This window comes from Culicoides brevitarsis, chromosome 2, assembly GCF_036172545.1.
Source record: "Culicoides brevitarsis isolate CSIRO-B50_1 chromosome 2, AGI_CSIRO_Cbre_v1, whole genome shotgun sequence".
Classification (NCBI taxonomy): Eukaryota; Metazoa; Arthropoda; class Insecta; order Diptera; family Ceratopogonidae; genus Culicoides; species Culicoides brevitarsis.
Window position 1 is genome coordinate 40,096,606 of NC_087086.1, and position 12,214 is coordinate 40,108,819.

Genomic DNA, 12,214 nt, shown 5'->3' on the forward strand with positions numbered 1-12,214 from the left:
GTTGTCTGCGATAATAAGAGCAATAAAATGATATCGCGTTATATTGTTGATTGCGGATCAAGGCGGCTACTTATTGAGATTACGATTGGAATTTAATTGAAATATTTTAATAAAATGTAAGAATGACAAGTGAAAGTTAGTTTAATACTTTTAAAAAAGCAAAGAAATATATAGAAATAATTTAAAAAATTATTCTTAAAATAAAAAAAAATAAATTAATTGAAAAATAATTAAAAACTGAATTTTTTTAAATTAAAAATTAAATTGAAAAAAAAAATTAACATAAAAATATCAAATAATTTTTTTGAAAAATATTTTAAATGAGAAATTTTTTTTAAATTTAATTTAAAATTTTAATTCATAGAATTTTATTTTACTTCTTAATTGTAACTGTAACTGTAAAAAAAAAAAATAAAATTTTTAGAATTTTTTTTTTAATTTTAATTTTTTGAAAGTTTTAAATTAATTTTTAAATTAATTTTAATTAATTAATTTGAAAAAAAAATAAATTTTAGTTTAAATTAATTTTAAATATTTTAATGAAAAAAATTTTAGAAAATTTTAATTGATAAAATTTAATTTTTTTTCTTGTTTCTCAATTTGCAAAAAAATAATTTTTATAATATTTTTCAAAAATAAAAAAAAATTTAAATTAAAATTTAATTTTTTTAAACTTCGAAATTTTTTAAATTAATTCAAAATAATTTAATTAAAAAAAATATAAAAAACAAATTTTAGTTTTTTAAGAATTAATTTTTTAACGTTTAAAGTTTTTTACATAAATTATTATTTAAAAAAAACAATTTTAATTTATTTAATTAATTTTTTATTATTTTTATTTAGTAAAATTTTTTCATTTGAAAACTTCCAATTATTTTAAAATTAGCAAAAATTATATTCATTCATTCTCATTTCATCTCATATCACATTCACATCAAATGCAATTTCTCAATTAAATTTCTTCTTATTTTTATTATAAAATCTTTGAATAATCTCACATTTAATTCAGTCGACTCTTCACTATTCTAAGCGCACTTTTAACCATTAAATACTTTATTTTAATCGCAATAAAACCGGAAATTAGCTGATTAAGCGATTATTTAGAAATATTTCGTGCATTGTTATGCTTATCATTTGTTTATTTATTTATTACTATTAAACTATCAATTCGGCCAAGGACCTTAAAAAATCTTTAGGATCTCAAAATGTTCATAAAATTTAATTTTTTTATAATTATTTTATGGATCAATTTATCGCAATCTCAAAATAATGAAAAAATTAGCAAATTGTGGTCTCTTAATTTGACCAAATATTATCAATATGATGAAATGATCGACTGGATCGTGAATTTGCAAGGAAAATATCCGAAAAATGTTTATGTTTACTCCGCGGGACGAAGTTATGAGGGTCGTGATATTCCAGTTGTTGTACTTTCAAATGGAGATGGAAATAGGAACAAAAATACGATAGTTGTTGATGCAGGAGTTCATGCAAGGGAATGGATTTCACATGCAGAGTAAGTAAAAATTTTCTTTTTTAATCGAAATTTTCAATTTTTTAACAATTTTTAGTTATTTTTTTGATTATTTAAAAAAAACTAACCTCAAAATTGTTGAAAAATTGAAATTTCAACTCAAAAATTGACATTTGTCACTTTTTGACAGCTGTCAAAATAATTTCAACTTACCTTATTTCTATTCTTTTTTCTTCAGAGCACTTTTTATCATCTCCCAACTAGCTGAAAACTCAACAAATCATCAAGATCTCTTACAAACTCTGAATTGGATCATCATTCCGATCGCCAATCCCGATGGTTATGTTTACACTCAAACCGATGATCGTCTTTGGCGCAAAAATCGTCGACCTTCCAAGAACAGTTCTTGCATCGGCACAGATCTAAATCGCAATTTCGGCTACAATTGGGGCGAATTAGGAGCAAGCGATCATCCTTGTCACTTACTTTATCGCGGCGAATCGGCTTTTTCTGAAAAAGAAACAAAAATCATTAAAAAAGTACTGAATATTTACCGAAAACGAACAAAATTTTATTTGTCACTTCATGCTTACGGAAATATCTTACTTTATCCTTTAAATGTTGGTTCAAGTGAAAAACTTGAATTTCTTGCTAAAATCGGAGCAGATGCAATTCTCAAAGCAACACGCACAAAATATCGTGTTGGAACGCCCGAGAGCGTAATAGGGTATGCCGCATCAGGAGCAAGCATAGATTATGCATTGGGAGTACTTCAAATTCCATTTGCGCTTGGGATGGAATTGCCCGGCGGAGGAATTACGGGTTTTGATCCGCCAACGAGTTTTATTGAACCAATTTTAAGGGAAACTTGGATTGGAATTCGTGCCATGGCGAAATATGTTGCTGAAAAGTATTCTGAAAAAAAATAAAATTTATAAAATTCTTGATAAAAATTAAGCCCAATGCACATTTTAAAAATTTCGAGATAAAATTTTGAATTTTCATTTTTACCAAATTTATTTTTTTTAATATTGAATTAAAAAAGTAAAAATAAGGAGATTATTTATTTTTAATTTAAAACTAGGTATATTAAAAGATAAAAAAAGAAAATTTTGTATTGAATTTACGAATTGTGCATTGGGACAGAATTTTATTTTAATTTTTTCAGTTTTTATGATATTAAAAAATGAATTTAATTAAAAAATAAATATTTTTTTTAATATAATTTAATTTAATTAAATTTAATAAATTAATTAAAAATAAACAAATTAAATAAATAAATAAAAATTATTTTTTTTAATTCTAATCAAATTTTATTTTTAATTTAATTTAATTTTTTTATTTAAAAAATTATTTTATGATTTATTTTTTCAAAAAAAAAATTTTAATACTTCATTTCTTTATATTTATAATAAAAATTTGATTTAAAAAATAATTACATACGATGAAAAAAAATTTAAAAAATAATTAATTCAATAAATTTTAATTCAATTATTTTGATAAATTATTTTATTTAAATTTTTTTTTAATTTTTTATAACTTTAAACTTTTTTATTATTTTAATTTATTATTTAATTCAATTAATAATTTTAATTATTTTTTTTATTTTAATTTTTAAAAAATTTTAAAATATAATTTTGATTCGAATTTAATAAAAACTAAATTATTTTAATTCAATTAATTAATTAAAATAAATAAATATTTATTTTTAATTTTTTTCAAATTTTTTTAAAGCAAAGCAAAAAATACCCTTAACAACAAATCAAAAACTTTCACTCGAAATTTCTTTCTTTCTGCGTCACTCACAATGGAAATTCTAAATTGCACTTCAAAATTAATAATAAAATTAATTAACCAACGCCTCATACCTATTTGCTTCTATTACGCTATCGCCCGATCCAACCGATAAGACACTGAAACGTGCGTCGTATATTGCTTCTGATATAACCACTTGATGAGATCGAGATTGATTAGTATAAATAATATCGTGGCGTATGTTATCTTTCGGAAGAAACTGTATAAATAAGGTTGTAATTAGAGTAACAACCGTCAGTCGTCACTTTTTACTGTTTTTGTGACAAATTAGCAGCTGAATTTTTTTATTTGCCTTTTCTGTTTTCAATTTAATTTCAAAATTGTAAAAAGTGAGGAAAAGACACAAAAATGAACCGAAAATTAACGATATTGGTCGCTTTGCTGTCGATCAGCTTCTGCGTGTTGGGCAGTGCAATTAAATCAACAAAGGAAAAAGTCTCTTATGAAAAGTGAGTAATTGAAAAAAAATTAAAGTGATAAAAAATTGTTGTGAATATTCTCACATAATGGTTAAGAATCATTCATAAAATTTTAAAAAAATATTTTAATGCATAAAAAAGTGGAAAATTACTAAAGTTTATTATTAAAAAAATTGTTTTTGTTCTATAAGTGAATTAATTTAAAAAAAATTAATTAATTTAAATTTATAAATTATGGAATTCAATTAATTAAAAAAGTAAAATAAAATAAAATGAAAAAAATAAAAAAATATTTAAAATTTAAAAATGAATAAATAAATTTTTATAAAATTAAATTAGAATTTTTAATAAACTTAAATTAATTAAATTTTATTTTTTTAACAAATAAAAAAAAGTTTAACGTCAATTAATTGATAAAAATTGATTTAAAAAATTTTAATTAAAATTAAAAAAAAAATGAAAAAAAAAATTTCGAATTATTTATTTTTAAAATAAAATTCATTACTTAAAAAATTAAAAAATTATTAAAAAAATAAATTAAATTTAAATATTATTTTAAGTAAAATTTTTTTTTAAATATTTATAAATTAAAATTAATTTAAAAATAATTTTTTATAAATAAAAATTAATTAAAATAATTAATTATGAAACATTAAATATTAAAAATATTTTTAAAATAATTAAATAATTATTTTTTTATATTTAAAAATAAAAAAATATTAATATGACGTCAATGATTTTATTAAATAGGTTGAAAAAAAACACTTGCGATGAATCAATAACGAATATCAGACGTCATTTAAAACAAATTTTAATTCATTGAATGTAGAAATCTTATTAAGAAGCATCAAAAACTGATTTCCTAAAATTATGTAAGGTTCATTCGACACAAATAAAATAATTTAAAATCGACCAAAAGCTCCCCGCGACAAAAACGTGACTTTTTCTATTGAAAATTAATTGAATTCTAACTTTTTTTCAACTATCAAGCTGTGATTTTAATATCAAAACAATTGTTCTTTTTATCAAAAAGCTCCATTGTTTCTCATTTGACATTGATTCAGTCCTCAGTTGATCCGCGACATTCGACATGATTAGATTCGCCTTAATAATCAATTGCTTCGGGCTTTTGCTAACTTGCCTCTCTTTACCTATGATTGTTAAAGAAGGTCGAAAATATGAAGGGTCTTAATTAATTTTTTAAAATTTTAACAAAAAATTTATTTTTTTCTTTTTTTTTCAGCTACAAAGTGTACAAAATCGTTCCCCAAAGCGACGAAGATATCGAAGTTCTGAGCGAATTAGACAAAAATGCTGATTTCTACGGCTTGGATTTCTTCCGACACGACAAAGTTCGAGGACATCCAGCGGAAATTATGGTTGAACCGGATTCGCAAAAGCCTTTTGAGGAAGTTTTGGATAAGCATCACATCGATTTTGAAGTTACGATTGAAAATTTGCAAAAAGCTTTGGATGAGGAGGAACTCGAAAATAACAAACCAACTTTTCGACGTACTTTGAACAAGAAATCTGGTTCATTGGACTTGACGAAATATTACAAGTACAACGAAATGATGGATTGGATCGTGGATTTGGAAAAAAGATATCCAAAAACTGTTCAAGTTTACTCCGGCGGAAAGTCTTATGAAGATCGGGATATCCCAGTTGTCATTATTACGAACGGCGATGGCAATATGAACAAAAATACGATCGTTGTTGATGCTGGAATTCATGCTCGAGAATGGATTGCACCTGCAGAGTAAGGAAATTTTATTTTTTATATTAGAAAATTTTTAAATTGTGCATTGGGAGAAAAATTTTAATTTTGCATTGAGGAGATTTTTTAAATTTGCATTGGGAGAAAAAAATTTAAATTAACATAAGGGAAAAATTTTAAAATGTGCATTGGGTAAAAAATTTCAAATTATGCATTGGGGAGATTTTTAAAATTTGCATTGGGAGAAAAAAATTTAAATTTACATAAGGGAAAAATATTAAAATGTGCATTGGGTAAAAAATTTCAAATTATGCATTGGGGAAAATTTTTAAAATTTGCATTGGGAGAAAAAAATTTAAATTTTTAAAAATTTTAAAATGTGCATTGGGTCAAAATTTTTAACAGTCTCTTATTCGTTTCTTCCACAGAGCTCTTTACATGATCAGTCAACTTGCTGAGAACGCAACTGCTCACGACGCCATCCTCCGTACCCTCAATTGGGTCATTATGCCAATTGTCAACCCCGATGGTTATGCCCATACTCAAACAGCTCGCATGTGGCGTAAAACTCGCAAACCCTCATCAAGTTCTTGCTTCGGCACCGACGCAAATCGCAATTTCGGCTTCGAATGGGGCGGCGTTGGCGCAAGCAAAGACCCTTGCTCCGACACGTATCGCGGCGAAATGGCATTTTCCGAATACGAAGCGCAAACTGTTCGCAACGTTCTCCAAAATTTCCAATCTCAAGCGAAATTCTACTTGACTTTGCACTCGTACGGCAATTATTTGTTGTATCCATGGGGTTACACGAGCGATTTGCCCGAAAATTGGAAGGAAATTGACGATCTCGCGCAAGCAGGCGGAAAAGCAATTCGTGAAGCGACAGGCACGCGATACACAATTGGATCGTCGACAAATGTTTTGTATGCCGCAGCGGGAGGCAGTGACGATTATGCGTTGGGAGCTTTGGGAATTCCGTTTTCGATCACGATGGAATTGCCACGCGGCGGAGTTGCTGGATTTGATCCGCCGCCAAGTGCAATTGCGGGACTTGTGTCGGAAACGTGGATCGGAATTGAAGCGATGGCGAGACATCTTGCGAAATATTATTCGGTTCGAGGCAATGAGTCGAAAAATGAAATGACGTTTGAACGATTTTAGACTTTTTAAGGCAATTTTAATTTATTCTCTTCGAAAAAAAAAATAATAAATATGAAAAAAATTGAGAAATAAATTTTCATGAATTTTTAAAAATTTTTGTTTTATTTTTTATGAAAAAAGTATTTTTTTTTATGTTTTTTAAATTAAATTAATTTTTTATATGATTTTGAAAATTTTTAAAATTTTAATTAATTTATTTAACTTTAGCTTAATATTTTTTTTTAATATCGAAAGTTTTTTTTTTATTATTTTTGTAGTTTTAAAAAAAAATAATTGATTTTAATTTTTTTATGAAATTAAGGCAAAACTTTATTTTATGATTCCAAGAATTTCATAATTTTTTTCCATTTAAAGACTAAAACGGCTTTTTGTTTAATAAACGGAAAATTCAAATTTAAACCGAATCCCAGTGCAAATTTCAAAAATCTAATGATGCAGCAATGTTTGTCTCGTCGAAAAACATTGCTATACATCACTTTTCTCCTGACGGCTTTTCAAATAATTTCATAAAATTAAGGCGAAGCCTTACTTTTTTTCCTAAACTTTATATAAAATCCGAAATTCTTAAATAAAAATTTAAAGAAAATTAGTAAATTTCAATTCTTTTCTCTTATAAATACTGAAACGATTGAATAAAAAATCAATTTTTAAATAATTTTATCAAATTAAAGCAACGCTTTACCTTTTTTGAACCACAAAAATGAGATTTCATCAAAAAAATTAATTTTTTATAAGGAAATATTCAAATTCATCAAGGAAAATTCAGCTTTTCACTTTATGACATGCAATTTATTTCATTTTTAAGTAAATTTGTTCAACCAAAATAGAAAAATAAGTAAAAAATTTGTTAAAATTAAAAAAAAGTCTCTTTGCACAATTCAAAATCTTACTGTGATGACTAAATTTCAACAAAATTAATGCACAAATTACGCGATTGTCGCATTTTTTCAGACTTTAACGTTCACTTCATTTCTTTTCCAACTCCTTGATGGCTTCAGCATGACGCTTAATGGCATCCTCATGTTGCTTGATGGCTTCTTCGCGGAAACTCTTCTCATGGATTTGTTTTTCTTTCAATTTTCGCAATTGCTCTTGACGTTGTTTGTGGAAATATTCTTCCTCGTGAGCAGCTTCCATTTTGCCGAAGCTTCCGCCAGCTTCACGAATTGATCCGCCGCCGCCTTGAAGAAATTTTTTAAAAATTATTTTGAGGAAATTCATTAATTTTAATGAAAATTTACCGCCTCCTTTGCCGGCGCCGCTTCCGAATTCTCCAACTTGGCTCATTTTTGCGATGCTGTTCGAATGAAAATGAAAATAAATTAAAAAATTGAATCATAAGAAACCTAATTTTATGATAAGTTGTTGTGAAATAAAAATTTCGCCACAAATTATCATCACACCGCAAGAAATTTTTTCGAGAACTTTTTTTCTTTGTTCTTTATTTACACAAAGAATCCATTTTGAACTTTTTTTATGGATTTTTAATCACTTTCACACCAAAAAATTTTATTTTTACGAAGATAAGATAATTTCACCTTCTTGTTGTTGTTTTTGTTTAGAATATTTTTAAATTAGAAATTACGTAACATTTTTTGTTCAAATAGAAAATCAACAAATTTAGCCGGTGCGTAATTTGTTTATGCGTAAAAAGTTAAAAATTCATGAAAAATAGTGACTTACCGCATGCAACTTGGATATAATTTAGTCAATTGACGATTTACAGGTAACATTTTAAGGCAAAAGTAGATTTTTTGTACGATTTAAATGCAAAAGTTTAATTTTTTAATGCTCGGGTCTGTGATGTGACGTGAATGTTCTTCCAAAAATAATTTGACGGATACAACCCTGTGGGAATTTATTTTTTTTAATGTAGGGTTGTGTGATTTTTTTGATGATAAGAGTAATTTTGAAAGTTTTGAACGTTAAAAATGGATAAAATTTTCAAATTAAATTATTTTTTAAGGATTTTTAGATTTTTTATAAATTTGTGTTAAGAAAAATAAAATAAAAATATTTTTTTTTAATTTTTAATTTTTTTTATTATTTGCAAATTTTTATTTTTTTTTTAATTTTTGTTAAGAAAACACTTGAAAAACAAAGTAATTTTATTATTTTCGATATTTTATATTTTTTAATTTTTTCATAATTTACTTTTAAAATAATTTATTTTTGATAATAATTATTTCCATTAATTTTTTATTAAATTTGAGTTGAAAATTTTATAAAAAAAATTAATTAAAATTAATATTTTGTTATTTTTTATTAAAAAAAAAAAATTAAAAATAAAACAAAAAAAAATTTTTTTTTTAAAATTAAATAAAAGAGAAAAAAATAAAATTATTAAATTGTTCAATTAAAAAAAATAAAACTTGAAATAAAAATTTTAATAAATTTTTTAAAAATATTTTTATATTAAATATTTAATTTTTTTTATTTTATTTATTTTTTTTAATTAATTTTTTTAGTTTTTAATTTTATTCAAAATTTATTGAATTCATCTCTAAAAAATTTTCTAAAATTAAATTATGACTCATTTTATTATCTTTTAAGTTTTCCGGATGAGACTTTTGATAAACAAAATTCATCTAATCATATGACAAGTTGTCAAACAAATGAATTTTTATCAGTAGAAAACTGCAAATTTCACGTATTAACCCTTTCATGCATTAAAATTTTCACAAAATTAAGACCAAATAATTAAAATAAAATTTTCATAAATTTCAGAAAATTTTTTAATTAATTTCAAATGTGGTTCAAAATATTATTTGAGACAAAAAAATATTTTTTTTGATAAATTTTAGATTTTTTAATATTTTAATTAATTTTTTTATTAAAAAAATTTTTTACGAATTTTTTAAAATTTAATTTAATTTTTTTTCTTGAATTTTTTATTTAAAAATTTTAAAAAATTCGTAAAAAAAATTTTTAATAAACAAATTAATTAAAAAATTAAAAAAAAAATTATAAAAAAATAATATCAAAAAATACATACCTATATAAATTCCGACGTACAATGTATAAATGTCTGGATTACGATAAAAAATAAAAAAAAATCTTGATTCAACAGAGATAAGCTTTGATATCATTTGTTAGAAAACTTACGTTGTAGTTAGACGTCTTTAGTAGTTTTGCGTCTCTCTTTAAACAATTTTTTCTCAAAAAGTGAAAGTAAATGCCAAAAAATTACCGAAATCTCAACAACAACGCGCCCGATGGCGGTTACGGATGGATAATTGTAGCGGGCGCCAGTTTAACGAACATCTTCAACCAAAGTCTCGTCTCGCTCTTCGGTTTATTGTTCGGCGACAAAATCACATCAATAACCCCGAGTACCGGAGCTGCTGCCATCGTCATGAACGTCTCGAGCTTATTTCTCAATTTTTCCGGTTTACTCACGGGACCTTTGCTGAAATTTTACTCTCCTCGAGCACTGACGATGTTTGCGAGCTTTTTGAGCGGATTTGGACTCATCGCGAGTGCTTTTAGTACAAAAGTTTGGCATCTGTTGCTTTGTTACTCGTTTTGCGTCGGATTTGCACTCGGCGTGATAATTCAAGCGCAATTCAATGCCATAAATCAGTATTTTAGACGACGAAAGGGATGTGCAGTGGGCATTGCTGTTGCCGGAACAGGCACGGGACAAGCATTGATGCCTCATGTCGTGCGATATTTACTCGAATTTTATGGATTTTCGGGCACTGTGATGATAATGGGAGCTTTAGCGTGGAATGGATTAGTTGGAGGAAGTCTTTTTCATCCCGTCGAATGGCATCTGAAGAAAAAAGGAAAGCAGAAGACGAAGCTGCGAACGATAAAAGTTAATGGAGAAAGAAAAAATTCGATAAAAAATGAAGAAAAAGTGACAAAAAAGTTTAAATTGTGGGATGAAATTTGTTCTTTGGGGAATACGTTGTTTGAATTGTTGGATTTAAAATTACTGAGAGATCCGTCGTTTTTGACCTTGACAGTTGGATTGGCTCTCGCTTACACGGCATCGATTAATTTTTCCATGATTTTTCCATATTATTTACAGGTAAGCCTGAAAATTAAAAAAAAATTAATTTTTAATTAAAAAAAATTAATTAAATTAAAATTAAATTTAATTAAAATTTAGATAATTAAATAATAATTAAATGAAAATTAATAAAAAAAATAATTTTGAAAAAATATTTTTTATTAATTTAATTATTTTATTTTTTATTATTAAAATTTTAATTAAATTTATTTTATTTTTTTTTTATTAAATCAAAATTAATTAAAACAAATATTTTAAGAAAATTAAAGAAAATAATTTTTAGTTTAAAAAAAAATATTAAAAAATATTTTAAAGTAAATTTTTGAAGGAAATACTTTAAAAAAAACTTTTAAAGGAAATTAAATAATTTTTTAAAATATTAAAATTTTGCAAAAAATAAAAAAAAATAATTTTCGATGATAATTTAAAAATATTATTCTTAAAAAAAATTTAAATATTTTTAAAAAATTAAAATTATTTAAAAAAAATTAATTTAATTTTAAAAAAAAATAAATAAATTTTAAAGAAATTAAAAACATAAGATTTAAATAATTTTTAAAACCAAAAATAAATTTTTAATGTAATAAATCCTTTTCAGAACGTAGCAAATATGACAAAATCCGAAACGGCGCTCAGCATGTCGATGTTAGCAGGCGCTGACTTGGCATCACGCTTACTTCTACCAATACTCACGGATCGTCTCCATCTCTCGAGCAAACTCATCTTTCTCATTGGAATCATCTCACTTGGAAGTCTTCGTTTGGTTCTCGCTCAAATTTCCGATAAATATGTCGTGATGAGCGTTTCAATAATTTATGGATTGGTTCGTGCCTCGACAGTTGTTCATCAAAATCTGGCAGTTTCAGAATATTGTCACAAAAATCCCGAATTATTTGGAAATGCTCTCGGGCTGAATATGACAGCAAAAGCGATTTTTGTGATAACTTTGGGACAATTGCTGGCATATGTTCGAGATTTTACGGGAAGTTATGAAATGGTTTTGTATTCGCAGGCTTTTGTTTTGTTGATTGGTGAGAAAAAAATTTATTTTTTTATTTTTAATTTTAAATAATTTAAATTTATTTTTAGTTGTTGCGATTTGGGTACCTGAGATGATTTACCAAAAAATATTGGATAAAAGAAGAGAAAGTTATGAAGAGCTTTGCTATGAAACTACTCAATGTGATGAATGTTTTACAAAATAATTAATTTTAATTCATGAGCTGAATCCAAAGAATGTTCCAAAGAAATAAAGAAAAATGTTTGCATTTAAAAAAAATATTTTTTTTCTTAATTTTTTTCAAGTTTTTTACTTTAATTCTATTAAAAAAATTAAAACTTAAAAAAATAATTTTCTTCAGTTAAAATTCGTAAAATTAATTAATTGAAAATTTAATAAAAATCAAAAATTTTAATTATTTTAATTAATTTTTAGTCAACTTTTATTCTATTTTAATTAAATTAATTTTAAAAAAATTCATTAAAATGCTTTTTAAATTTTTGAAAATTTGACTTCAAGAAATTTGAAAAAAATAGGCAAATGAAATTAATTTTATAAATAAATTTAAATTTTCAATTATTTTTTTTTATTTTAAATTTATTTTATTACT

The 12,214-nt window shown here is 24.6% G+C and overlaps 4 protein-coding genes across 5 annotated transcripts; 3 read left to right on the forward strand and 1 right to left on the reverse strand.

Moving 5' to 3' along the window:
* The first annotated feature begins 1,328 nt into the window (after positions 1 to 1,328).
* Positions 1,329 to 2,403, forward strand: LOC134829138 (carboxypeptidase B1-like). Its single transcript, XM_063842134.1, has 2 exons — positions 1,329 to 1,516; positions 1,713 to 2,403. Exons 1-2 carry the CDS (start codon positions 1,329 to 1,331, stop codon positions 2,401 to 2,403), a joined length of 879 nt encoding a protein of 292 aa, XP_063698204.1.
* Positions 2,404 to 3,513: 1,110 nt separating this feature from the next.
* On the forward strand, positions 3,514 to 6,632 carry LOC134829670 (carboxypeptidase B1-like). The gene is made up of 3 exons (XM_063842876.1): positions 3,514 to 3,738; positions 4,952 to 5,467; positions 5,854 to 6,632. Exons 1-3 carry the CDS (start codon positions 3,638 to 3,640, stop codon positions 6,584 to 6,586), a joined length of 1,350 nt encoding a protein of 449 aa, XP_063698946.1. The 5' UTR covers positions 3,514 to 3,637; the 3' UTR covers positions 6,587 to 6,632.
* A 721-nt stretch (positions 6,633 to 7,353) lies between these two features.
* On the reverse strand, positions 7,354 to 8,410 carry LOC134830966 (ATPase inhibitor mai-2, mitochondrial-like). 2 transcript variants are annotated; one of them, XM_063844587.1, is made up of 3 exons: positions 8,270 to 8,410; positions 7,828 to 7,883; positions 7,354 to 7,767 (listed from the first exon to the last, which is right to left on the reverse strand). In XM_063844587.1, exons 1-3 carry the CDS (start codon positions 8,317 to 8,319, stop codon positions 7,553 to 7,555), a joined length of 321 nt encoding a protein of 106 aa, XP_063700657.1. In that variant the 5' UTR covers positions 8,320 to 8,410; the 3' UTR covers positions 7,354 to 7,552. The 2 variants fall into 2 exon arrangements, with proteins under 2 accessions (XP_063700657.1, XP_063700658.1); XM_063844588.1 differs by lacking the exon at positions 8,270 to 8,410 and adding an exon at positions 8,125 to 8,200.
* A 1,280-nt stretch (positions 8,411 to 9,690) lies between these two features.
* Positions 9,691 to 11,845, forward strand: LOC134831254 (monocarboxylate transporter 12-like). The gene is made up of 3 exons (XM_063844934.1): positions 9,691 to 10,622; positions 11,203 to 11,635; positions 11,694 to 11,845. The coding sequence occupies exons 1-3, from the start codon at positions 9,762 to 9,764 to the stop codon at positions 11,807 to 11,809; spliced, it is 1,410 nt and encodes a 469-aa protein (XP_063701004.1). The 5' UTR covers positions 9,691 to 9,761; the 3' UTR covers positions 11,810 to 11,845.
* The last annotated feature ends 369 nt before the right edge of the window (positions 11,846 to 12,214 follow it).